Source organism: Vidua chalybeata, chromosome Z, assembly GCF_026979565.1.
Source record: "Vidua chalybeata isolate OUT-0048 chromosome Z, bVidCha1 merged haplotype, whole genome shotgun sequence".
Lineage (NCBI taxonomy): Eukaryota > Metazoa > Chordata > Aves > Passeriformes > Viduidae > Vidua > Vidua chalybeata.
Genome location: NC_071570.1, coordinates 41,873,045 through 41,898,365, shown reverse-complemented (window position 1 = coordinate 41,898,365; position 25,321 = coordinate 41,873,045). Strand labels below are relative to the sequence as shown.

The 25,321-nt window shown below is 46.4% G+C and overlaps 1 protein-coding gene across 1 annotated transcript; it reads right to left on the bottom strand.

Moving 5' to 3' along the window:
• Positions 1–559: 559 nt before the first annotated feature.
• Positions 560–23,974, bottom strand: VCP (valosin containing protein). The gene is made up of 17 exons (XM_053931931.1): positions 23,808–23,974; positions 18,864–18,975; positions 17,619–17,791; positions 15,693–15,835; positions 12,503–12,633; positions 10,660–10,791; positions 10,144–10,246; positions 8,280–8,413; positions 7,883–8,018; positions 6,754–6,866; positions 5,987–6,151; positions 5,757–5,879; positions 4,464–4,676; positions 2,860–3,168; positions 1,856–2,011; positions 1,391–1,545; positions 560–1,001 (listed from the first exon to the last, which is right to left on the bottom strand). The coding sequence occupies exons 1-17, from the start codon at positions 23,822–23,824 to the stop codon at positions 896–898; spliced, it is 2,421 nt and encodes an 806-aa protein (XP_053787906.1). The 5' UTR covers positions 23,825–23,974; the 3' UTR covers positions 560–895.
• Positions 23,975–25,321: the final 1,347 nt, after the last annotated feature.

Here is a 25,321-nt window from a genome sequence, read left to right as displayed (position 1 = left end):
AGTTCACAGAAGGGAAAATAAAGGAAGCAGCAAGGCAGGGAGGCAGGACAGGTGAAAAGGAAGGAAAACCACGATCAGAACCCAACTACTGAGTCTGGGTCACAACACAAGGCCAGCTTTCCAAGAGAGATCCAAGATAAGCATCAGAAACTGGGATACATGGAATGTGTTGAAGGTCCTCTCTCCCCAGACACGGTGGTGTCACACTGTGCCACAACCCTAGAGACACCCCAAGTGCCCCTCATGCCTGGATGAGACAGAATTTCTTGGAGAGATCCTTTGCTGCAGAGCCACAGCAGCAAGAGACCTGACAGCTCATGGCCAGCCTTGGAAGAGTAACAGCAGGTACCCGCTGCCAGGCCCTTCCTGCCAAGCCAGGGCAGGGCAGAGACACTGCCAAACCCATTCCTTCCATTAACAGAGGTAAGAAGTGTTAAGCATGAAGAGCAGCCCTGTCCACAGCAGGGGAACACACACACAGATGGGCTCCACCAGAGCAAGGAGTGCTCCCACAGCACCAGACACGGGTTTAGACAGTGCCGGCTCCACACAAAGGGACTGATTTTTATTAGTTTTTTTATTATTTTTTGTGGTTTTACTTTTTTTAATACAGGCTAGCGTTGTACCCTTGCTAAAGCTGCTGATTCTGCCACATAAACTAGAACAGAAATTTCTCAGAAATTAAGTCAGTTCCCCTCCTTGTTAATTCACTGTCTGCCTCCCAACTGAACACCGCTCTGGATTTGTGTTTGCAGAAAACATTCCCTGTACGAAGTCTGACGTGCAGCTACACTGTTCTGACTGAGGAATGAAGAAGCCAAGAGTCCACTGAACATTGGATTTTATCCTGTACAACGTGGCCTGATGTGGAGTTTGGTCCACTGAGGACAGCGAGTTAACCGTAGAGATCGTCGTCATTGTCTTCACTGTACACGTTGCCCCCGCTGCCACCTCCTGTGCCTTGGCTTGGACCGGCGCCACCCTGGTTGCCAGATGGGAACCTGCATGCAGAAGTGCAGGACAGGAGAGAAGATGTTCAAAAGCCTCCTTGCAGTTCAGCACCATCCCCTCCCTTTGCGCCAACCCCCAGTGACAACTAGGATGGGCAAGAAGGAACGGGATGAAGCCTTAGGGAAGGCCAAACAGCTCATGGCTGTCACTTGAGGTAAAGGAAAAAAGGTACTTCAGGTACACCAACAGAGCAGCTACAACCAACCTGCAGCATAGCCTACACCCACCATGCTGTGTCGTGGTGCTCTATGCTCAAGGCTGAATGGGAATGTGCAGTGCAAAAGAGGTTTGTTGCTCAGAACCCATCAGAAATCTGCCCCAGTGCTGGGCTCAGGGGCTGGCTCAGCCACACTGCCCAGCCCTCACATCCTACAGGTACCTGAAGCTGCCAAAGCCACGGCTCTGCTGTAGGGTCTGTGCAAACATCTCATATTTTCTGATGTCGTTGTCACTGACAGAGCGGCGAGCAAAGCGCATGGCCTCCTCAAAGTGATCTCTGCGGATCTCAGGAACTGGATCATCCTCCTCCACCTCCTGCAGCAGGACAGAGGGACCGGGTGAGCTGTGGGCCCAACAGCTGCTCACAGCTTCCCCCAGGTTAGGAGGCTCCCAACACACTCCTAGGTGGGGGATGGAGAGGTGTGCATGAGTCAGGGCTGCAGAAGGAACCTCCTGAGCAATGCTGACCATGAGGTATCCCAGGAGAGTCCTCAACCTCCCACAAGAAGAGAACAAAGTGCTCCAGCTCCACGCTCTGCACAAGAACCCACTCATCCCCGAAGATGACAGAGGAACACATCACACCTCACACACGTGGGATGGGAGAGCTCAGTGTACCACTCACCATGGCAGAAGGGTTGGTTTGCCTCTCACGCTCTCGCCTGATCTCACTCTCAATGGATTCACGGATGGCCAGTTTGCAGGCACGCTGGCAAATTTCTGTCAGGTCAGCCCCTGAGAAGCCATTGGTCATCTTCGCCAGGAAATCCAGGTCAACGTCCTAGAGAAAAATAAAAAAGGAAGAGAGGCCATTCCTTTACACCTCATATCCTCAAGTGACAGAGAGGTGTCTTTAGCTCCTAGGGTATCATGGTGCTGCCTTAAGAATAGCCAATTTTGGAAAGATCAGCTGTTGAGATTCTCGTTTTCAGGAAAACTTAACCACATACAAAAGCAGGCTACACTCCTCACACCCACCAAGAATCCACGAAGTGGCTGTAAATGCCTCTGCACTTACAGATTTAGGGTATGACTTGCTCAGGTCTCAGCACGAGGAGTCAAGCAAACACCATCAAATTGGAAACAGAAATGGGACACAAGCAGACCAAGACAGCTGACCTCCTCCTCTCCTCCCCCTCAGTTGAGAGGGTATTACCACAACCTCCTTTGAAACTAAGTAGGTAAGCTTGGCATAAAAAAGCTGGGGCTCCCACTTCATGTCTGTTTTTCTTTAACTCTCAGCTGCATTATTGCCTCTTCCCAGGCAAGGGACACAGCTCTTGCCTATGACAGGGATCAGCAACAACTCATTGCAACAGCTCCTCTTTAATTTGTATTTCACACTTGTGTGTTCTAGACTTTTTTCCCAGAGTGCAGAATGTTTTCCACCTCACCAAAATAGGCTTTCCTGATCCTGCACCATGAGCAGAACCCCATTATGTGACAAAGAGCTGCTGTGCTGGCAGACCAGTTTCTGGCTTTGCTGACATCTAACCTCAGAGCACCAGCTTCCTCTCCCATTCTACTATACAGATGAGTCTCGACACCTCTGTGCTGCCCACAGCTTGTGAAGAACACAAGCAGCACACAGCAAACCCAAGCCAGAAGTAGTCAGGGTGCAGATTCTACCTTTGCAACTGGTGATTTCCTCAGATTGGCTTTAAGGATTGCAACCCTGGACTTCTCATCGGGCAGGGGGATGTAGATGAGCTGATCCAGGCGGCCGGGGCGCAGGATGGCTGGGTCAATGATGTCTGGCCTGTTGGTGGCACCGATGATGAAGACGTTTTTCTTGGTGGACATGCCATCCATCTCAGTCAGGATCTGGTTGATGACACGATCTGCAGCACCGCCGCCATCGCCGATATTCCCACCTCGGGCCTTAGCGATGGAGTCCAGCTCATCAAAGAAGAGCACACATGGGGCTGCTTGGCGAGCCTGTAAAAAGCAGTGGGCACCATTATTACATGCTAATACTGCCTAACAAGGAGTGTGCTGACTTCACGCTAAGCCTTCCTCACCATTAACACAGCTCAGGAGTACCAGAAGCTGTTCACAAGGAGAGCTTGGAAGAGCTGCTCCAGAGCACTCTCTTATCACACAACCCCTCCATTAAATTCTCCTGAACAACAAGTTGGATTTCCCTTAAGTGGGAACATTGTGAACCAGGCAGAAAAGCAGTTAACTCCAATGCCTAGAGTAAAAAAAGGAGCCATTTTGCTGGACTAGAACTCTCCCTGCAAGACCTGAAGATGTCAACTAGTTATTCAGGCACTGAAGCAGGTGAGATATATCCAATGGAAAGAAGAAATCCAACTGTTGTCTCCAACTACGTAATGAATAGTTCTAGGGAGCTGGATCTTTCTTCACAGTGTGCAGTGAAAGGAGAAAAGACCACAGGCACAAGGAGGTGCCTGCTGCAGCCCTCACTCATGCACACCTCTCCAGCCCCTACCCTGGAGGGTGTTGGAAGCCTCTTGACCTGGAGACACAGCTGTAAGCAGCTGAGAAAATCCCAGTAAGAAATAAGGAAGAAATTGTTCACAATGAGAGTGCTCCAACACCAGCACAGAGACCCAGAGAGATCAGGGATTCTCCACCCTTCACACATCTCCAGAACTCAATGCATTGAGCTGATGAAATTTCAAAGTTACCTCCCTGTTCTGGACAAACAGCTGACCTAGACAGTCTCTAGGTTCCTTCCCACCTAAATTTTTCTCCACTTTCCAGCCTATGTTTTTCTAATAGCACCATCCTTCACCAAAAGAGCAAGGATTCACAGGATAATCCATGCAGACACCTTCTGGGACAGGAGATGACACTATGGGACAAGTGAGCAGGAGTGCGCTCCTTTCTAAATTGTGTATATTGCAGGACAAGAACCCATAAGATATTCTGAAAATCTGTAGATTATGACAGTTAATGAGGTATTAAACAAAGTTTCCAGGGGTGTGGAGCATACATGTGCCCTCCTAACCATAGCCTCTGCCAAAGGCACTGGGGAATTTATCACCCTCTACTGACAGATGCCAACTGCAGTCAGGGAAAAGAGTTTCAACAGCTATGTTGCTGAAGAGGATTAATTCCAACACCACGAAAGAGCTCCTGCTCTCAGTGCAAGTGGGGAAAACACAGAAGACACAAAGAAGAACCAGTAAGACAGATGCAGTGGAGACAAAATTCTGGGGATACCTCAGCACAAAGACAGTACAGAGAGGAGGAGAAACACTTACCTTGTCAAAGATCTCGCGTACATTGGCTTCAGACTCACCAAACCACATGGTGAGCAATTCCGGCCCCTTGATGGAAATGAAGTTTGCCTGGCATTCATTGGCAATGGCTTTGGCCAGCAGTGTCTTACCACAGCCAGGTGGCCCATAGAACAGAACCCCTTTTGATGGTGTCATGCCAAATTTGAGGAACTTGTCTGGGTGCTCCACAGGATACTGAAAGAGAACAAAACAAAAACCTCACATGATGAGCCACAATAGGCTATCTTGGAAGTACAGAATGGTTTGGGTAGAAAGGAACCTTCAAAAGATCATCCAATCCAAGTCCTCTCTCAGGGGAAGGGACACATTTCTCTGAGTCAGTTTTGGTTCTACCAGAAGCACAACCTGAGATTTCTGGTGGATTAAACACAAGATGCTTGCCAGGTGCCACTGCAGTTTTTAAGTGGACACTGGTTTGGAAAGGTGCCTAGAACAACCCATTTATCTCTAGGAACTAAGTACAGTTCAGTACTTTCCCAAGTACCAGTTTAGTACTTTCCAGCACACTTAACCTCAGCTTCACTCTGCCCTGCAGAAGCAAAAGGGAACAACAGCTCATTACCTAATCTATTTGCTCTGCTCTCCAGAGACAGCAAAGTGTCTTGATGTGAGCCTTTATCCTCAGCAATGAGGTCATATACAAGACAGGTGATGATTTTAACATCAGAAAGTTAGACTGAAAATTTAGATTCCTTTATTCACAGACAGGATGTTTCTACAGCACCAGCTGAAAGCAGGAATGTATCCAATCCAAACCATGCCAGTGCAGACACCTGGAGTTTGCACAGGTCATTTGCAACATATTGTCCTATTCTTTCCTTTTGTAGAGGGTTTCACAATTACTTCTCACCTGTCCCTGTGCTAAGGCTGATGGGGAGCCCTTCAGAAGCTCTCTGTATGAGTGCTTTCATCCATTGCCTGGCAGATAAAGCTACCATGTAGGATGATTCTCAGCAGTGGTCCTACTGCTTGTCTCCACTTAAGCAGCAGAAGTGTGGCTGTTTCTGCATGTTGCACAACCCCCACACAAAATGCCACAGCAGACTCAGCTCAGGAGAACATAATGCTGCTTCCCAGCGCCTTCTTCCCCAAGATCACTAAGATGGAACAGCTTGGTATTTACAGTGCATTACAAGTAGATACCATAAAGCCTCTACATTTACTCTGTTTGAAGCCCAAACAGGAAACTAAAGATATTCTAGATTATTATATTTTTAAGCTGGCTAGGCAAAAAAATCTGTTGTAAAGCCTTACCTGTACAAGCTCCTGGAGTTCCCTCTTTACATCTTCTAGGCCACCAATATCTTCCCAGGTAACTTGTGGCACTTCCACCACAGTCTCCCTAAGAGCAGAAGGGTTGCTCTGGCTCAGAGCCCACTGTTGTTAGAAGAAACAGTATTATATGAATTGTAACATGTTCCATTCTTTTGCTTCAGAGAAGCAATTAATTTCACCCAGAAGAATATGGGGCACTCCTGCATTACCCTGAAGTCATCCATGGTCACTGCCAGAGAGTTCATCACTTCAGCATCGATGGTTTCATCTTCTAGGTCTATGAGATCCATCTTCTTTCTGATGGCCTGAAGAGCAGCTTCTGAGCAAAGAGCAGCCAAGTCAGCACCAACATGGCCATGGGTCTCATTTGCCACCTGAAAGCAGAGCACTGACCATGACTCACAGGGATACAAGCAAGGGCAACACATGCTCTGGTCCCTCACTGGGAAGGGAGAAGAGCCACACCAGGGCTTTGCTGCACATTCAAGACAAGTGCTAACACTCAGGCGAAGACACTGTGCCTTCTACTGCCTACTAGAGATCCAATCTGCATCTGGAATTTAGAAAGGTAACCCTGAGGACTGCAGTTCTTCATTCAGGACAGAGATGACAGGAACCATCCAGCTTACAGGTGGTGCAGTGACACCACCATGCTCACCAAGCTGTGTGTGAGTTTTTTCAGGGCTGCTGTACTTTTAAAAGCAATACACAGCAAACAAACCCAGTGACAAGGCACTTCCAGATTGGAACGATATACATTTGTTTCACTTAGCCGTGCCATTCCTAACTAGTGAGTGAGGACTTTTGGTCACTAGTAAACTGGTCAGAAGGAATCCCAGGGATCATCACCCTTTCATGCAGTTCCAGGCTGTCCTAATTGAGCCACTGCACTTGTAAAATCAAGCCTTAACAATTCTTCCACCACAAAACAGAGCATTGGGAATGAGACAATCTTTCCTAATAGCACAATACTCACCTGCTCCAGATCCACATCATCAGCCAGTTTCATATTTTTTGTGTGGATCTGCAGGATCTCCAGGCGCCCGGTGGCATCAGGGATACCAATATCTACCTCTCTGTCAAAACGACCTGAGGAGTACAAGCACACATTGAGCTGCTGATCCTGCACACCACAAGAGCTGCAGCTGCTGCCTTTCTATGACTGAGCAAATGTTTCCCACAAAATATCAGAAAATGACAGGGTTTTGGGTTTGCCTGCAACATCTACCAGCACAGTAGAAGAGACAGATCAGAAAAGGAGTAAAGGCATTAGCACTTAGGGAAAGTGAGACTACTGTGAGACTAACAGTAAGACCTTGGGATTATACAGCACAAAGCATTGCACATTTACTAACTTTTTCTGAGCCGCATATTTGGGAAAACAGGCTTCACTGAACCAACATACTATGAGACATTTTTTGTTTATTTCTATCTTTGTGTCCTTATCACAAGAGTCCAAAAATACTGATTTAATTTTTTAGAACCTTCACAGCATTACCCAAGTGGTGAAACACATGAGGAAAACAGGGCACCACTGCAATATTATCTAAGATATTAGATAGTATATCTCTATATATAGTATACCTCTATTCTTCCTCCAGCCACAGCTGTACTTTCAAAGGGCTCACTACACATTTAAGAGGTCAGTTCCCCCTGCACACTTGACAGTTTTGCTATTACAGACTCTACCAGCTGGTCATACACCAGACATTCATGTTTTGAAAACCTGAGTGTCAGAAATTACTGTACAGCTCATTAATAAAAGAAACCCGAATTGGGTGATTCAAAGCCTTCTGCAGTGTAATGCATGAACATCCCCTTAGGCATTTCCTCCTTAAGTGTGTCTTGAAATACTTCACCTAAAGCTAGCACACTTTTCCCACTTCCAAGTATTATTCCTACACATTGTCACCTAACATGGCACAGAAAATTACATCAAAGGCTGCAAGCCCAGAAAATAATTTCTAGCAAGGAGCTGGAGACAAGTCAATTGTTTATGTAACACATGTTCAACACGACTTTCTGCTCAATCCTTATGGGGCCCCTGAAGCATGGCCTGTCACAAAGTGTGTGACACACAAGGAAGAGAGGGCCGGGGCGGTTACCGAATCGCCGGAGTGCTGGGTCGATGCTGTTGGGTCTGTTGGTGGCTGCCATCACGATCACATGTGCCCTCTGCTTCAGCCCATCCATGAGGGTCAGCAGCTGAGACACGATGCGACGCTCCACCTCCCCATGTGTCTGCGGGGACAGAAAGCAGCGCTGACACCAGCAGCTCTACAAGGAGCACGGCAGCCAGCACTGTATCAGAGCCAGCAGATACAAACAGCCGCAAAATGGCAACAAATGTCATGAACTGTATCTAACCCTCCTGGTGTCCAACTGAATTCAGGTATTAAAAGAAATGCTGCTTTACCCTGTAGTGAAACGCAGGGACTCATGTCAGCTGCTACCAAAAAAAAAAAAGGACATGCTAATTAACCTCCTACAGGTTCTCTTTACCTTCTCTCTCTTAGGAGCAATGGCATCCAATTCATCAATGAAGATGATGGCAGGAGCATTCTTCTCTGCTTCTTCAAAGGCTTTCCTCAGGTTGCTCTCAGACTCACCAGCCAGCTTGCTCATGATCTCAGGACCTAAAAAACAGCAATGCTGTGCCACTCAGAAGAGAGGCAGCTAGCCCCAAAAACATGCAGCTGAATATTTTTAGTGTAACATCCACATGGGACAAGCTATATTTCAAGCCAAAGCAAATAGTATCAATCAAGTTCACTAAATCTGCAGCTGAAAGACCAGCATGCAGAATTAGTTTCTATCATTATTTTGGTGTTTCCAGTTTACTCTAAGAGAACGCAGCACTAGACAATGAGCTACCTTTAGCTGCCTCTTTCCTTACCCTATTTCACACTTGGTGAGCTTCTCTGTAATATGCCATCACACACAGTTAATGCCAGTCCTAGCTTGCAAGAGAAGCAATCAAATTATAAGGTGATGAATTACCAGGATAGGGAAGGAAAAACCTCTGTGAAGCCATCTTTAGCTTACATTACACATGTATATATTTACCTCTGTATGATCCTATAAATTAGTTTAAAAAAGTCAAGAAAACCAACCATGAACAAACAAAAGCACAACCCCCGTCTCCTCTCAAAGGTTAAATACAAAATTGAACTGTGCAAGCACACCAATCCCAAATGGATGGAGAGCATTCTCCTGACATCTACAACTGCTGAACATTAGTGCAGGTGTAGAGATTTATTCTGTTTTTACAGATTTTGCAATCATGCTGATGGCAGTGGTAATGAAGGGAAAACATGCTTCTGAAGGATCCAAGAAAAATAAACCTGGCCCTCAGGCACAGACAGCTGCCAGCTGCAGAGACACAGGTGTGGGCAGGTGCTCTGAATATTTCATTACAGGTAACTCACCAGTTCTTATCAGCTCTGTCTGCAGTGCTGCCTGCAGCTCCAGATTGGGGCCAGCAGGCAGCGAATGCATCGCTAACTCTGACAGCGTGATTTTTATTATGCAATAGATGTACAAGTATCTAAAGAAATGGCTGGTGCATTAGCATTCAGTGACAGCTTCCACACAGTTGAGGAAGTATATGACGGGGTGACATGTGGCTAAAATTAGCCCATTTACATCCACTCTCTTGAGATAAAATCAAGTCCCTAATCCTACTGCCGGTCACTGCTGTGCTATGTTATACTGTCCTTTGCCTTCGTTGTCACATGATTGAAATCTGAGAAGAAAGCTGCATTCCTTCAGTAAAAATGTTCTCTTATTCCAGCACCAACTGAAATGGGACAGAAAAGCAGGGTGGAAAATTCAGAATCTGGTCCTTACTAGGTATCAACTAGTAGCCACCTCAGCTGCTACAGGTGAGACTTATCAATAGGAATTCTGTCACTTGTAGCTAAGTCCAAAGGATCTCATAGTTTTCAGGGAAGTTCCTTCCAAATAATGTACTGTGAAACAAAAGAGGTCTTTTTGCTTTACTTGACGGGAAAGAGGAATCCACAGCAACAGCTTCTTTTCTGAATGGAACATGGTGGGAGCCAAGCCAGAAGCCCTGTCAGTTCTGCCTTCACCGACACAAATGGACAAACAGACACCAAACCCCTGTGTCTCAGCACAATCTTCCAAGCACTCTGCTACAACACAATCGAGCTTCAGGAAGGTTCACTACAGATACTTCCATACAAAGGGCTTCCAAGTATCCCCAGAGGCATGCTTGAAAGAGGTAAGGAAAGATGTCAGGAAGATAATGTGGCTCTATGAGCCCTATTAACACCATTCCTCACCATAAGATGGACAACTGAGCACACAGCAGACCTGGGGCCAAAGCAGCCACAAAACTTACCATTGATCAGGAAGAAGAATGCCCCGGTTTCATTGGCCACTGCTCGGGCAATCAGTGTTTTACCAGTGCCAGGAGGACCATACAGCAGGATCCCACGTGGAGGCTGAGGACAAAGGCAAGTGACTTAGGTTGTGAGTATCTAACTGCTTAAGCAGCTTCACAGTGAATTTGTAAGCATTTGATAATGCCAGTCTGAAATTGTGATGCAAACTCATGCAACAGCTGCCATGTCAGCACTGCTATCAACACCCTTTACTACTTCAAACAACACACAACAAAAACCTTGCCAGTAACTGGCAGCGCTGATTCAAAGCATCACTCTGCTTTACAAGATGCCAGTGTTTCAGTCTGTGTCCAGAACACATAAGCAAATACCTTCCAAAGACCAGCATAAAAAAAACCCAAAAACCTACACCACAAGTTATTTATTCCCCTCTCCAATACCTCCTAAATCTCTGTTGTGGAGAGACGTCTCCCAGGGCAAGCTTACTTATCCACCTGCATGTGGAGACCTACCTTCACCCCTATGGCCTTGAAGAGAGCAGGGTGTCGGAGGGGAAGTTCCACCATCTCCTTGATTTGAGCCAGCTGCTTCCGGCAGCCACCAATGTCATCATAGCCCACCTCATTCAGTGACTCCTCTTCATCCTACCCGGGAGGAAATACATCAAACATCTGAGTAAAAACAATAGTTCAACAACCCCTCCCAGTATACAGAAACCAGGAATATGGCTTTTTAGACATTTCTTGCCTGTCTTGAGATTCTCCCTTTCAAGTCTTCCTGATGTCTTCTATAATTGATTCTTAGCTCTGTCTTCCCAGACATACAAAGAGAATTGCCTGCACATACTCAGACTTCACTGAAACCCACCCTCTGGAATGACAGCCTCTGCTGCCAGGTTCCCTACAGACTCTAACACAAAACAAGCTCTGTGACTCTTTGATGGGGCTAATGGAAGTAACAAGAGACAATGTCAGTATAAAATATACTTACTCCTTAGAGTAAATACTATCTAACTATTTGGCATATTCTAACTGCCAGTTACTCAGGTACAGTGTTACCTTTTGAGACTGACTCCAATTAGCAGAGAATGTTAAGGTCTAGACATATGGGCAAGATCAGTTGTAATCAACTCTTCCTTCACGGTATCTATCCAATCACCTGTCCAAACCTTAATTGGCCTCAGTTATTTAGGCCACACTAAAATAATAACATAGCCTAGAATCTCAGAGAGGCTCAGCTCAAGTCCCACCTGCCTCAAGCAGGTCACTTAGGGGCTGGACCTCACAAGCATTGAAGGTCTCAATTTTGGAGACTTCTGCCCTATCTGGGCTCTGCTCCAGGACTGGGGGAAACAGTTTTCCAAGTATCTACTGGGAATTTCCCTTGATCCAGCTTATGCTAGTGCATCCAGTCATGTCCCTGGGCACAGCTCTCAGAAGAAGCCTGGTCATCTATCCCTTTCCATCAGGCAGTTGCCAGTAGGTCTTTGCCTTCCCTTCTCCAGGCTGCATTATCCCATGATCCCAGTCCCCTTCCTTCATTCTTGACCACCAGCTTCTCCATAATTTTTGTGGCCTAGGCTGAACTTACTCCTGTCTATCTCTGCTGTGCCCTGAAGAGGCCAAGTAGAATGCATGGAGTGCCCAGGTGCAGTCTCACAAGGGTCACAGAGGTGTTTTTCAGAAGGCAGCTAACAACAAACCAGCACTCACACTATTTGCAGGCAGAAAAAGGTACTTATTCTATGAAGTACGCACCCACCTCAGCTCATTTCCCTCAGATTTCCTACTCTGTACAGTAAGGTTGCAAAAACCTGTCAGATAAGCCCCTCGGGCAGCCACAAGATTGTAACACTCAAGGCTAGACACCTTAATGAACTGGGGAATTTTTATTGTTTTAATGTAAACTGTTTGAGGATTTCAATTTTCTCTCAGAAAGAGTGCCTATTATTTTCTTTTCACATGGTATGAAATTTAACACTATTGTAAGCTCTCTGCTATGGATCAAGGGAACACCGGAATCAAAAGATGCATCCAAGCACAGTGTGAAATATCTGGAAGCAGATGCAAAACAGCTGCTGCCAATGCATGGCATCTCATCAGCAAACCTACCCCCTGGTGCTTTCAGCATATGAGGAAAGACACTGGAAGTATGAGGAAAACACTGGAAGTACCTTTCTCTGACTACCTTCAGCAGCAGCACATCTCCTCAAACCAGAGTTTCTGACCATTACATTCAGTAGATAAAATGTCAAAACAGGAACTGCAAACACTGCTGCCCTCAAGCACTGTCCCAGAATCAGGCTTTGGACAGAGGAGATCCAGCAGGAGAACCACATGGCAGGGTTCTGCTCACCTCCCGTTTGATGGGCTCTCCCTCACAATGGATCACTGTGTCTGGAGCCACTATGCAGTACGGGCTTGGATCTGTCTCCACCACTTTGAACTCCACTGCACGCATTCCTCCACGCACCAAGAAGATGTCACCTGTAAAACCCCACATGTCAGTGGCCTCTTGCAACCCACATCTGCAAAATGTCAACCCCTGTAAGACCAGCAGCCCCAGAGTTTAAGGAAGTCGGTCACACAGGCAGACACTGTGGCATTTATAACACTGTTTTGCATGTTAAACTCAAGAGCTGCATCCACTGCAACAGCCTGAGCACTGTTTCAGTTCTCAAATTTCATCCAGTAAAAAACTGCAAACAATAGAAAAGAATACCCTGCCCAAATACAAAACACAAAGGCAAGAAATCACGTGGTTTTTTCCATTTAATTTCAATTTAACATTTTTTAAAGAGGCAAAAAGCCCAAACTCAATAAAATTCATTTTGAATTTATTGTAACTAGTTGATACTAGTTATAACTGTTTATCTCCAGAAGAAGAATAACATATAACACTGCACTGTGACCCCTGGCTGCACTGGGCTACAGACCCTGCCTAACTTCGACTTGTGTCTATAGTGTACTTTCATCTATGGTACAGCAGAAGTGTCATGAACACAACCTCAAAAGTGCACTTTGTTTTCTACTCACCCTCCCAGTGAAGAAGTGAATTTAGTCAGGGTGCCAGTTGGTACACGTCTTGGTTTCATCTGGGACAGAATTCATTTTCTCCCTAGTAGCTGGTTCAGTGCTGTGATTTGGATTCAGTTGAGAATGATGTTGATAACACACTGATGTTTCAGCTGTTGCTCAGCAGTGCTTACCCTAACTCAAGCACTGGTCAGTTTCCCATGCTCTGCCAGGGAGCAGGTGCACAACAAACCAGGAGGGAGCACGGCCAGGAGAGCTGACCCAAATCGGCCAAAGGGAAATTCCATGCCATAGAACACCATGCCCAGTGCAAAAACTATGGGGATTTCACTGGGAGACATCACATACTGATGAGGGACAGGCTGGGCATCATTCAGCAGGTGGTGAGCAACTGTCTCAGGTGTTGTGCAACACCTGTCTTTTTGGGTTTCATCCCCTGTCTTTTCCATTACTATTATTATTATTATATTTTACTTTGTTTCAATTACTAAAATGTTCTTAATTTGCAAGTTTCTCCTTTTTCCTGATCTGCTCTCCATCCCACGTCTGGGTGGGGAATGAGTAGCTGTCTGATATTTAGGAACATGCTGGGATCAAAGGACAACAGTCCTTCTTGGCAGCCAGCACGGGGGAAAAGGGTTGGCCTAATAAAAGATCTGAGTAGAACATGTTAAGCCAAATTTGTTATAAGCATTCAGTATATAATAGTAGGTGGTGATGGTGTTTATTTGTGCTTGTTCTCAGGCTGTGTTTTTAACACCTCACTCGGTGTAGGTGTCCCCTGTGGTGAGGTTTATTGTCCTTGCTGCCTGGGCTAACGTGATTTTTGTGTTGCTCTTTGCTGTAGTGGCTTATGAAGAGATGGAGCCACTGGTCCTGAGATGAATCTGAGGAGTGAACTGAGCACTGCCATCTGCTCTGTACTTCGGGAGCCATCCACTGGGAACCACTGGTAACTGCACCTCTCCTACATCTCCCTCCCAATTTCTTCCTTCCGGATGTCTTCCTTCCCAGGCTGATTACAGTAGCATTTGAGCATTTTAAAGATTTTTAATATCCTTTCAATACATCTGAAGCCAGCCTGGTTCTTATCACAGAATTTCCTGAGTTGGAAGGGACCCATGGGGATCACTGAGTCTAACTCCTGATCCTGCACAGGACAGCCCCAAGGACCACACCATGTGCCTGAGGATATTGTCCAAATCCTTCTGGAATCCTGGCAAGCTTGGTGCTGTGAAACAGCATGTTGCTGAATGTGATTCAGGTCCTGTTTACAGTTAATATATTTAAGAACATCAGGGGAAAGTGTCCAGGCCAGTGACTACCTAAAACATTTTGGAATATCAGTGCTGAACAAGTGTAGAATCCTGAAAAACTAGTAAATATGTGGAAAAAGTTGTGCTGTCATGCTGGCAGTTCCAGAGATACACAAATCACTGCAAGCTGCTGGGACCTGGCCCAGCACACTGGAAGCTTGTTCCATATTATTCCATACTCTAGGAGGAAAAAAGTCTTTGGACCTGATGACAAAACATCAGGCACTGAGGCTACTCCATTCCCAGGGACAGGCAAAGCATTGTTTTCAGAGGGTGTATTGCATTCCCTATCATGCACCAGCCTCTGGAAAACCAAATGAAGCAATGGACTGCTCATGACTACATGGGAGAGCAAAGGCTGGGGGAACCAGCAAACTTTTGGACACACATTGAGCAAAAGCCGCCTGGTGACTGCCCCTGCCCAACCAACACTTTTACATACTGTAGAAGGAGACAAAGCTGCTATACTGTACATAAAAAATATGCTGGGAAAAACAGTTTGGGTCACTGCTGCCTCCAGCAAAGGCAAACCCCACACATGGTTCTGCTTTTCCATGCATTGTTCTGCTTTTCCTCAAGGACCTGGGTGCACTTTGTGGGCGATGTGGGAGGATGGAAAAGTCCAGTGTATGGGTCAGGGTGATTTGATTTTAGATGAGAGTAGGAAATTAACAAAATTTCATGATTCTAATTGTTACATGCTATGATCACTGCTATGGCAGCTATATTCAGCACCTCACTGCAGCCAACTCCACCACTCCAGGTGTGGGGATCTGAACCTGATGCTCCTTCAATTACTACATTAATGAAGGATGGACTCTGATGAAACTAGGTAAGCACAACATAAACCAAACCAACTGATTAATATGCAGGCAACTCACCAATTACATCACATGGCAGCGACTTAGTTTAATAAGATTTTCTCCCAAGTTCCACCTGAGCCTTTCTGATGTTCTCTCATTTTATATAGCTAAAAAAAATGCAGGAGAACTACCAAATTGCTCTGCCAGCCAGCAGCAGCAATCATTTCTTCTGAAGATTACTGAAAATTTAAATCACCCCTAGCAAAGTCCCTACAGATGCTGGTCTAATGCTTCATGGAGATCTGTGCAAACTTCTAGAAATTCTCCATATTTAGTTTCAGGACTAGCTCACACTTGTGGCCGTGAGGACTTCAATGACAGGCATTATTACCTTTCCTGATGGGTCTATAAGCTTCCAAGAAGTAGGGCTTGAGATAGACCTCAAACAGATTCCCTGTGATCCCTTCTACCGTGTCATCAATTGGCAGCACGTGAATACGTTTGCCATATTTCACATCTGGGCAAGGCTGGATGCTGCAAAACAAGAAAACTCCAGTTAGAGCTGGACTTGCACCTCAGTGTTACACCTGGACAAGAAAAGACATGCCTCTTTCCAGGAAAGAACATCCAAAGACTATCAAAAGCCCTAGTGAGACTTCCTATTCACACAGAAATATTTCAGTGCTGACAAGGCAAAAATCATACCCACCAAGAGCTAGTCTTCGTAGCACATGCTTGCCTTCACTCCTTTCAGCCCTGTCCAGGACCACTGGAGAGTTTAATAGCTTCCTCCTATCCTTCTGCTTTTCTGCAGACCCCCTCTCCACATTCACACATCTCAAATGTAGCCTAAGGACTGGTGAGAGTCATGAAGTAGCTTTTATATCAGCAAGCTACTGTAAAACCAGCTGCAAGGAAAAGTGAGTTGGGGAAAACACTTTCTTCCCTCCTCTTTCTCATTACAGTGCCCAGAGTCCCTATTGCTGATAAAACTGATTCCAGGCAAAGGCTCTCAGAGTACCAACCAGGGGTGAACACCTTTGCAGCCATGTGTAGGTCAGTCTCACGTTATGAAGGCTCATGAGTAGGTTAAAGGCTGAAAGCGCCTCCCCCTTTTAAACACATACTACAGTTATTATTTTGCAATGTAGCAAAACAGCCTACTGTAGCAACAGCTCAAAGTATCCAGCTGTGGCAGAAATTGGCTTCACCAGCTAAGAAAAGCCATGGAACTGCAGCTGAGCACACAGCTTTTCATATGTGACTTTTATTAGAGACTCCTAATGGATTCTTTTACTACATGCATTACAGAGAGGACATAGTAGAAGGGTAAAAGAGAAGAGAGACTGTCCTAGAAGGAAAATATTTGACACACCACAATCAGGAAGTGTTAGCACATTAATCTGGATTTTGGCAGAAACCAGGACACAGTAACACTACAAGCAGTTAAAGATTGGCAAGAAAATCTTTGAGGGCAAATGAGCAAAAATTCCCTGACCTTGCAATGAACCAAAACAATTGGTAACACATTTGGGAAGCTGAGAACCAATACAGACATAGTGCTAACAGAGAAGATGAGAGCATGGGTTGTCACACTAGATTACAACAGGAATCTCACACCAGGTTAAAGTAAGAATTCACCTCTACTTTAAATCCAAACACACAAAGCACTATTCTGAACCAATTACAGCGGTGTTTAAAGCTTGCATTTTTATTGGTAGAGGGATGGGTGGAACGGCCTCATTTCTCTCATCTACTAAGTTTGTATGAAACACATTTTGCATTTAAAAATTATTACAGATATCGCTTCAGAAAGTCTGGTGTCAGAAGCAGGCCCTCACTTTCTCAGAGACAATGCTCAGGAGGAGGAGAAGCTGTTAACTCTCCCTTATTTAAAGCTGCAAACTACCATTTTTATGTTCAGGAAATGTTCACGTGCTACCATTCTACCCATTCCCATTGCAGAATGGGAACCTGTCTCCTGTAAGAAGCAGAGATCCATATTTCCAAGTTTTACTACTACTTTTAAGGTCCTTCCAATTCAAAGCATTTTATTATTCTACTTCCCAAAAATGCTGCACAACAAAATCCCTGAAACATTTTTTAAGCATTCCCGATTTAATAATGATTTTTACAACAAAAACTGGAATATAAACATCCTTGGGGCATTTTTAATCTTGCTATTTGGCTGTTCCACCTTTTTTCTCACATTCATTTCTAACAGGCTTTAACTTCTTTTTGCAATAGGGCAGCTCAGGTATTATGAGATAATGTGTGATGCTGCTAATGTCTTCCACAGGTAACACTGTGTCCTCACCTGATCACATCACCCAGGCGCACTCTCAGGTTGTTGCGAACAACCCTATTCATGCGAATCTTCTCATCTGAGCAGGTATCATCTGACAGAACAATGCAGACTGCTTCTCTCCTCTTCTTTCCTTTGAGCAGGACAGTGTCTCCTCTAAACAGCTGCAGCTCATCCATCTTTGCCTGTAAACAGCAAAGTGTTAGAACAAGCTTTTGAATAAACAGGAAGTCAAGCATTTGAGATAGAGTTATTTGACTTTAGAAATTACACCTTGGAAGTGATATACTAAATCCAGAGGACAGAGACTCTTACTACAGTAGTATAGAGCTGCCGGAGTCTCCCCCAGCTTGGGGTGACTCCGGGTGGTGGTAAAGTCTCTCCTCCAACCCGGGCCTTCAAAGAAAGTCTCAGTAGTCTTCAATCGTCTGGTCTCAAGGCAGTTTATTGCATGTTATCTCAAGGCACACAGACTTCCTGACACTCTCCCTGACTCCTTCTCCCTCTGCGTCTCTCTCCGTCTCCCTCCATCTTCCTCTCCCCCGCCCAAGGGGCTGGTGCCATCTTTTATATCACACATTACGTATTAAATGTTTATAGTTTTCCCCCAATGCCTATTACCTATATTGAACAGTGGCTTTCTACCCTAAACCAATCTATGAGTGCCAACATCACCAAGAACATGGGGAACAGGAAGGAGAAAGAAGGAGGACAGGGCACGCCCAAATCCCTCCATCTTAGAACCTCTGACCCCCATGTACAAAACTCAGACCCCTCTGTACAAGGCCAAAAACCCCCCTGTACAGCACTCAAAAATCCTACCTTTTACTTTGTGATTACTTCTATTATAATATCTAAACTTTTGTGATTTCTTGTTCTTCCTGCAAAGTTGGTAAATTGTTCCATGGGTCAAACTCAAAACCACAGGGGTTTCTGGCTGCCTGCCAGGGTCTCAGAGGCTTCTGCCCTGGACCCGGAACATCCAAGAGTGTCTGAGGGACACCTTGGGTTCCGACATAGAGCTAATCCTGAAACCAGAGGAAGGGCACAAGCTTAACTGAATCTACAAACTGAGGCTCAAAAAACATTTTATCGAGGAGGAGTGTCAGGAAACAAGACAACCCTCCCTCAGTGGTAACAGCTGTAGCTTCTGTCGCAAACACTTCTACTCATGTTGCAAAGTTACATTTCAAGTTAATAGACAGCAACAGCTTGCAAATTACCCGATTAAATGCTTTGCCTCTACAGATGACGCACCTGGGACAGTGATACAACACTGTTGTCTTCATTGATGGCTTCGTCAACAATTAACCGATTGGGCCTGTTCTTCTGCTTCAGAATAGCAGTAGATAAGTCATCGGCTTTAGAGCTGGGAGAGAAAACACAGCTTATGAGTCTGAATTATACTGGCCCTGCCAGTCACTCCTTGTTTTCATCTCCGCTTTTTACAAGTTTCTTTGGTGTCTTGTCTTTTATAAACTCTACTTGTTTGTACCACAAAGGAGAACTTTACTTCCCAGGGATCAGTTACAGGAGTTCAAGGGAGAATGTTTTCTGTCAGTAAATGTAACTATGAGCTTCCAATGGATACAGCTACGAAGCTATCTATGAAAAGAAGTGGTCAGTGAGATCTTGCTGACTGTAAGATGTTTTGCCTCAATTTATTAGTCAGACTCATCTGAAATCACATGTAACTGCTGCCAACAAAACAAAAGTTCAAGTCTATTTGGTGTCAAATCCCAGATAAATAGCAGCGTTAAAGAACAATGCTGCGGCAACCCTGACAGGAAGAGTTGTAAGAGTTTAGTCTGCCGAGGCCTGTTTGTTAAACCTAGCAAGCTGTAGCAATATTCAAGTGCTTGTAGAAAACGATTTTGTGTTGGGGTTTTTTTAGCTGTTTTCCGTAACTTCACAAAAGTCACTGTAGCTCTGGCCTATAATGCCACAAGAAATACACGAGATAATTCGCTTCCCTTGACAGAAAGGAGCAAGTAAAAGATCAAGGAAATGGAAGAAAGGCAGATTAACTGTTCTCCTTCAAAAGCTAATACAGCAAATAATTTACTCTATGACAGAATATGAACTGGAACCAACTTATTCTTGAGGAACTCTTGGAAGGTGTACACTAGCCACACATAACAGGGGTAGAGTGCTGTAGCTTCCCCCAGTGGGCTGACTACTTTCTCCAAGTATGTGGCTGTGCCAATGTCTAAGGTCAGAAGAGAAAACCTTGCATAGTCTGACTTGATTCTGAAAGAAAATAAAGAAAAACAAAGTCTTCCACTGACCTAAGCAAGCAACAAGCACTGGCAAAAAGTAGGGAGCTTTGTGGACAATGGCAGCAGCCATAACTTTGGCTCTATCTCACCCTTTTAGAGACAGAATGACAAGAAGAAACCAATCCTTGAGTGGAAATGGCAGCACTTGGCATGTTCATTGCATTTTTAAGAGTCCATTAGAGAGGGGTGACATACCTATGGTGTGATGTTACCCAGGTCCCTCCTCACCTAAAGACAGAGGCTTTTGCAAGAAAGGTTATGCAGTGCTGACTCCCTTTTCTGACAAGTAAAAAGGGAAACAATACCAAGCAAGTCCATGAGAGCAGCCAGCTTGTTTTCAAAAGGTTTTCAAGCTTCCCTTAAACACTGGCAGCAGAGGAAACATGTTGCAAAACACAGACAACAGTACTTTAAGTGAACAAAAGTTGTAAACCATTTTCTTTCCTGGACTGCCAGCACTATTGAAAGTTACCTTTTTTCTCTCTTTATTAAAGAGTGCAAGAGGTAAAATACTGCAGATCTATTGTCTGAGCAAAAAAGGATACAATAAAAGCTGCTGGATACATCCTGGAAAAGGCTCATGAATTCCACAATCACTCTAAAAATGTGGTCTTGTTGTGAATCCTAAAAAGCCTTCAATTTCCAGGAAAACTGAGAGAGCAATAAGTGAACTAAACAAATACATTATCAGGGCAAATTACCGTTAAACAGTGCATAAAAACCAACAACCTACTTGTCAGGACTTTACCTCCTCATTAGCTCCTGGCCACTGAAAACTAACCCAGCAAACAGATTTCAGGATTTCACCTAAGGGACACCAGGGAAACACAATATTCATTATTTGGGTTATTCAGAGTGACTGTAACTCCTCCCTCTGCACACAAGATGCAAATCCCAAGGCCTTTTGATAAGAAACCACTGCCAGACTTTGGCTACATGAAACTTTGCTGAAACTAAATGTCTGTCCCTTAGGATGCAGGGACTGCTATTACAGCCAAAAAAACCAGCCTGGAACACCAGATCAAAAACAAACGGTAGAGGAACTGGGTAACAACTGGAAGCTTTTCAAGCAACACTCTACACAAAACAAAAGCTGCAAAAAATTGCAGAGAAAGTTTGGATAGCTCCCGACATACAGCAGAGCAGAAGAACACAGCAAGAATCCACTTGATTCTGCTAAATAAGAGAAAAAAGTTTTAATATGGAGGAACTGAACCTACAGTTCTCTGAGAACTGAGAGCTGGATCAGTATCAGATACACTTAAGAGAGACCAAAAAGGATTGGAGGCATTAAAAATCGAATAAAAGTGTCCAAGAAAGAGCACCCAGGGAGCTAAATGTGCAGGGTCAGCTTCAGTGCCCTGACCTGGCAGGTCTGCAGAGGAAAAAACAAAAGCGCTACAAAATTACATTTCTCCTGCAGACAAGGGCAAGGTCTAGATAAGCACTACCCATCTTTCAACAGCAATTTACAATATTGTTATCATCACCATTTGCCCTCATTGCACCTCTCCAGCGGTTCCTCATGCTGCAGCTGAAATAACAAGGCAAAAGAGATCTGTGCACCTCAATCACACTCAGAGAAACCCCAACATCTGTGAGAAGGAGAGCACAAACAGAAAATACCAAGCAGGAAAGCTTAAGGCGTGGGTTGGGTCTCCCTCCTGCCAGGAAACTTTGGGAAAGGATAGGGACAGAAAGCTAACCCAGGTAATTTTTAAAGCTCCTTGATGAGCTTTTGGTCAGAGACAGCCTGGTGGAAACCCTCCAAATCACCTCCCTGATCTACCCAGTTTGTCAGCTCCCTCACATGCTCTCCCTCTCACTCCTTTCTTTCCCTGACTTAACAAAGAGACAAGCTGAACAGAAAATGTAGCTTTAGAGCTGTTTTGGAATTAAAAGGTAATTCAAGGTCTGTATTAAGCTGCCCCTAGATAGAAGTCAGAAGTGAGAACACAATCACCAGCACAGCAAATGGCCAAGCTTGCATATAATGTGCAAGACATCTATAAAACTGAAGCAAATATGTACTAGCCCTAAAGGCCAACCATTAACAGGTCAACCATTTTCTCTCTTAGTAATGCAGTTCAGCAGCCTCATTTCACACATGGAATGACCAGGGGGACTTTCTACAACTTAGAGAACCACAGAATAACCTGAGCTAGAAGGGACCCATCAGGATTATCAAGCCCAACTCCTGGCCCTGCATAGGACAGCCGCAACAATCACACCATGCACCTGAGATCATTGTCCAAATGCTTTCTGAACTCTGCCAGGCTTGGTGCTGTGACCACTTCCCTGGGGACCCTGTTTCAGTGACCGACCACCTTCAGGATAAACCTTTTCCTGATATCCAACCTCAACCTGCCCAGACACAGCTTCATGGACTTAATTACACCAGTCAGTGGTTTCTCTCTGTGTCAGAGCTCCCCTCATTCAGCAACTGATAATGCCCAGAGGCATCACAGGGGAGGCTATGAAAAACAAGAGCAGAAAGTCATTACCAATTAGTGATCTTTCTGAAAATAATAACCAACCTCCAAAGCCCTGCTTAAAATAAGGAAACAAGCTGTTCCTTCAAGCTGGTGCTAAAAATAAGGAAAAAGCCACTTCCCAGAATGATTCCAGCTGCAGTAACCAAAGTGAAATCAGCCATTTCCTCTGCACACTGACTTTTTACCACCACCTTGTGAAATCACTTCCCAGATAAAACCTGTGAGAAATTTTTTACCAATCTGAACATCTGATTTACAGACTGAACTGCTTTTCCCAGGTACGTATTAAAGAAAAAAAGTCATAAAACGTTTTTATCCCCAAGTGAAGTATCTGAGGTATGTGTTGACTGCAGACTCTGAAACAAGACAACCATGGGGGGAGTTTAGACACATGGTGGAGAAGCCAAGTTTTCAACACTGTTTGAGACAGGCTGGGAGAGGAAAGAAGGGATCCCTTCAGAAATCACACCGCTTTAGTTTTTGGAATGCTACTTGCCATGCTGAGGCTCGGTTCAGCAAGATGGCTGCCAGCAGCTGTGACAAAAAAATGGCATCTAAAAAGTAACCGTGTTCCAGCTACAAACTAACTTTTTCTGGTTCCTGCGTGGGTGAGAAAAACTTTGCTGAAGTAGAAATCCCTTTTTACAAACACTGTTAACCTCACCCAGCTGCACAACCGGAGTCTGGGAATGTCACTTCCACACAGAATGCCTGGCATACCTCGCTGGAAGTGACTCTGCAGGGCCAAACAGGTTTGGATTCCAGGAGTTGTTAAAAAAAAAAGGAAAACATACTCAAATAACACCAAAATACAGTAAAAGTGCCTCTAGCAAAGTCAAAAAGTCACTTCGAGTATTCTTGGATTGGGAATTTTTTTTTTTTTTTTTTTTTTTACTCCTCTCAAAACGCACGTGGGCTGCATACAGAGACTGTTACTCATTCCTGAGGAGCATGGAAGACGATCCTCAGCCTGTAAGTGAGCAGAGCCAACAAGAGTGAGGCGAGACACCCGAGACGGAAACACACCACCGATCGCCTCGGCCATGCCCGGCACAATATGTCTGCCTCGACTAGCGCCGAGTCACTCGCCAGCCCCGGCTCCAGGGCCGCTGCGAGCAGGAGGAGCCCGGGACGGGTCTAGAAAACAAAGCCCTCCGTACTTCAGGGCCCGCCGGGCGGGCGGCCCTAGGCCCGGCGGTGGCACGGCAGGAGGCCCGGCCCGGCCTCGCCCCCCCGCCATGACTCGACACTTCCCGGCCAGGCCCGGCCGTGGCGGGGCGGACGGCGGGAAGCGGCTCATCCCCGTTCTGGCACCGCCTTCGCCTGCCTGGGGCCTGGGGGCCGCCACGAGTGAAGCGGGCAGGCCGGACCGGGCCCAGGCCGCGGCGAGGCCTAGGCCGCGGGGAGGAGGCGGGGCCCGCACTTACTCGGATCCCGAGGCCATGACGCTGCGGGGAGGGGGAGAGGGGCGGCGGATGGCGGCTCCTCGGGGCGGGCGGGGGGTCCGGAGGGTCGCGGGGGTCGCGGGCGGCGGGCGGCGAATTCGGAGCGTCCGCGCTGGTTGAGCCTCAGCGCCGACTCATCGGTGAGGGGAGCCCCACCCACGTCGCCTCGCCTGCCTAGCAACAGCGTGCGCCGGCCAATCGAAAATTCCGACCGGTCGCCGTCTCGGCCAATGGGAGACGATAAAAAAAAAAAAGACCGAGGGCTCCGCCTTAGCCACGCCCCTCTGTGTGCCCTGGCCAATCGTCACCAGCCAGGCGCCACTTCCCTCGGCCAATCGCAGCGCGGCTTTCCCTTCGAGCGACAGCTCCCTCACGGCCAATGGCGAAGAGCCACCGACGGGAACATGCGGGGGGGAAGTCCCGCCTCCATAGCCGCCGCTGATTGAGCAGCTCCCGAGGCCAGGGCCAATCGGAAGGGGCGTGGTGCGCACGCGCGCCTTTTCCCGCCACTCAAAGCAGCCTCGCTCCTGCTCACGGTCAGGGAATGGCCGCGGCTTCACCGAGTGACTGGGCCCGCCCTGCCGTGGGTACCAGCACCTCCCACCCGGTCCGGCCTCGAACGCTCCCGGGGCTGCTCCAGGAGCAGCCACAGCTTCTCTGGACAAGCTGTGCTGGGCCGCAGCACCCTCACAGGGAAAAAATTATTCACTCACCTGGGTGAGAGCAAGAAGAGCTTGGGTTGGAAGGGATCTTAAAGATCCCTTTTCACACCCCTCCACACCCCGCACTGGAGCAGGTTGTTCAGAGCCCCATTCCACCTGACCTTGAACACTTCCCAGGATGGGGCATACACAGCTTCTTTGAGCAACCTGTGCCAGGGCCTCACCACCCTCACAGGGAAGAATTTCTTTCCAAAATCTAATCTCAACCTACTCACTCAGTTTAAAGCCATTCCTCCTCATCCCATCATTACATGTCCTTGTAAAGCATTTCTTCATCTTCCTTGGAAGCCCCTTTTAGCTACTGGATAGTGCTACGTCTCTCTGGAACCTTCTCTTCCCCAGGCTGAACAATCCAAATTCCTTCAGCCTTTCATCACAGCAAAGGTGCTGCAGCCCTCTGATCATCTTGGTGGCCTCTTCTGGGCTCACTCCAGCAGGTCCCTGTCCCTCCCGTGCTGGGAGCCAGAGCTGGATGCAGTGCTCCAGGTGGGTCTCAGCAGAGCAGAGCAGAGGGGCAGAATGCCCTCCCTGCCCTGCTGCCCACGGGGCTCTGGATGCAGCCCAGAATATGCCAAGGTGTTTTTCTGAAGGAATTGCAGGACAAAGCCCACCCAAAGCCCCTCTCTGTCCCTCCAGCATTCAGAGGCTGCAGCAGCTTCTACCTTGCACTCTCCAGAGTTCTGTCATGCCCTCTTTCCTCTACCCTCACTCTTCCTTGGCCTTGGCCTCCCAAGCACCCCTTCCTCCTGAGGAAGAGAGGCAAGGCTTGCCAAA

Excerpts from the sequence above, each read along its gene's own strand:
- VCP (XM_053931931.1), bottom strand. Across the intron at positions 8,414-10,143 it reads ATTCTTCTTCCTGATCAATG|GTCCTGAGATCATGAGCAAG; the intron begins GTAAGTTTTGTG and ends GCTGTTTTTTAG. Across the intron at positions 6,152-6,753 it reads ATGATGTGGATCTGGAGCAG|GTGGCAAATGAGACCCATGG; the intron begins GTGAGTATTGTG and ends CTCTGCTTTCAG.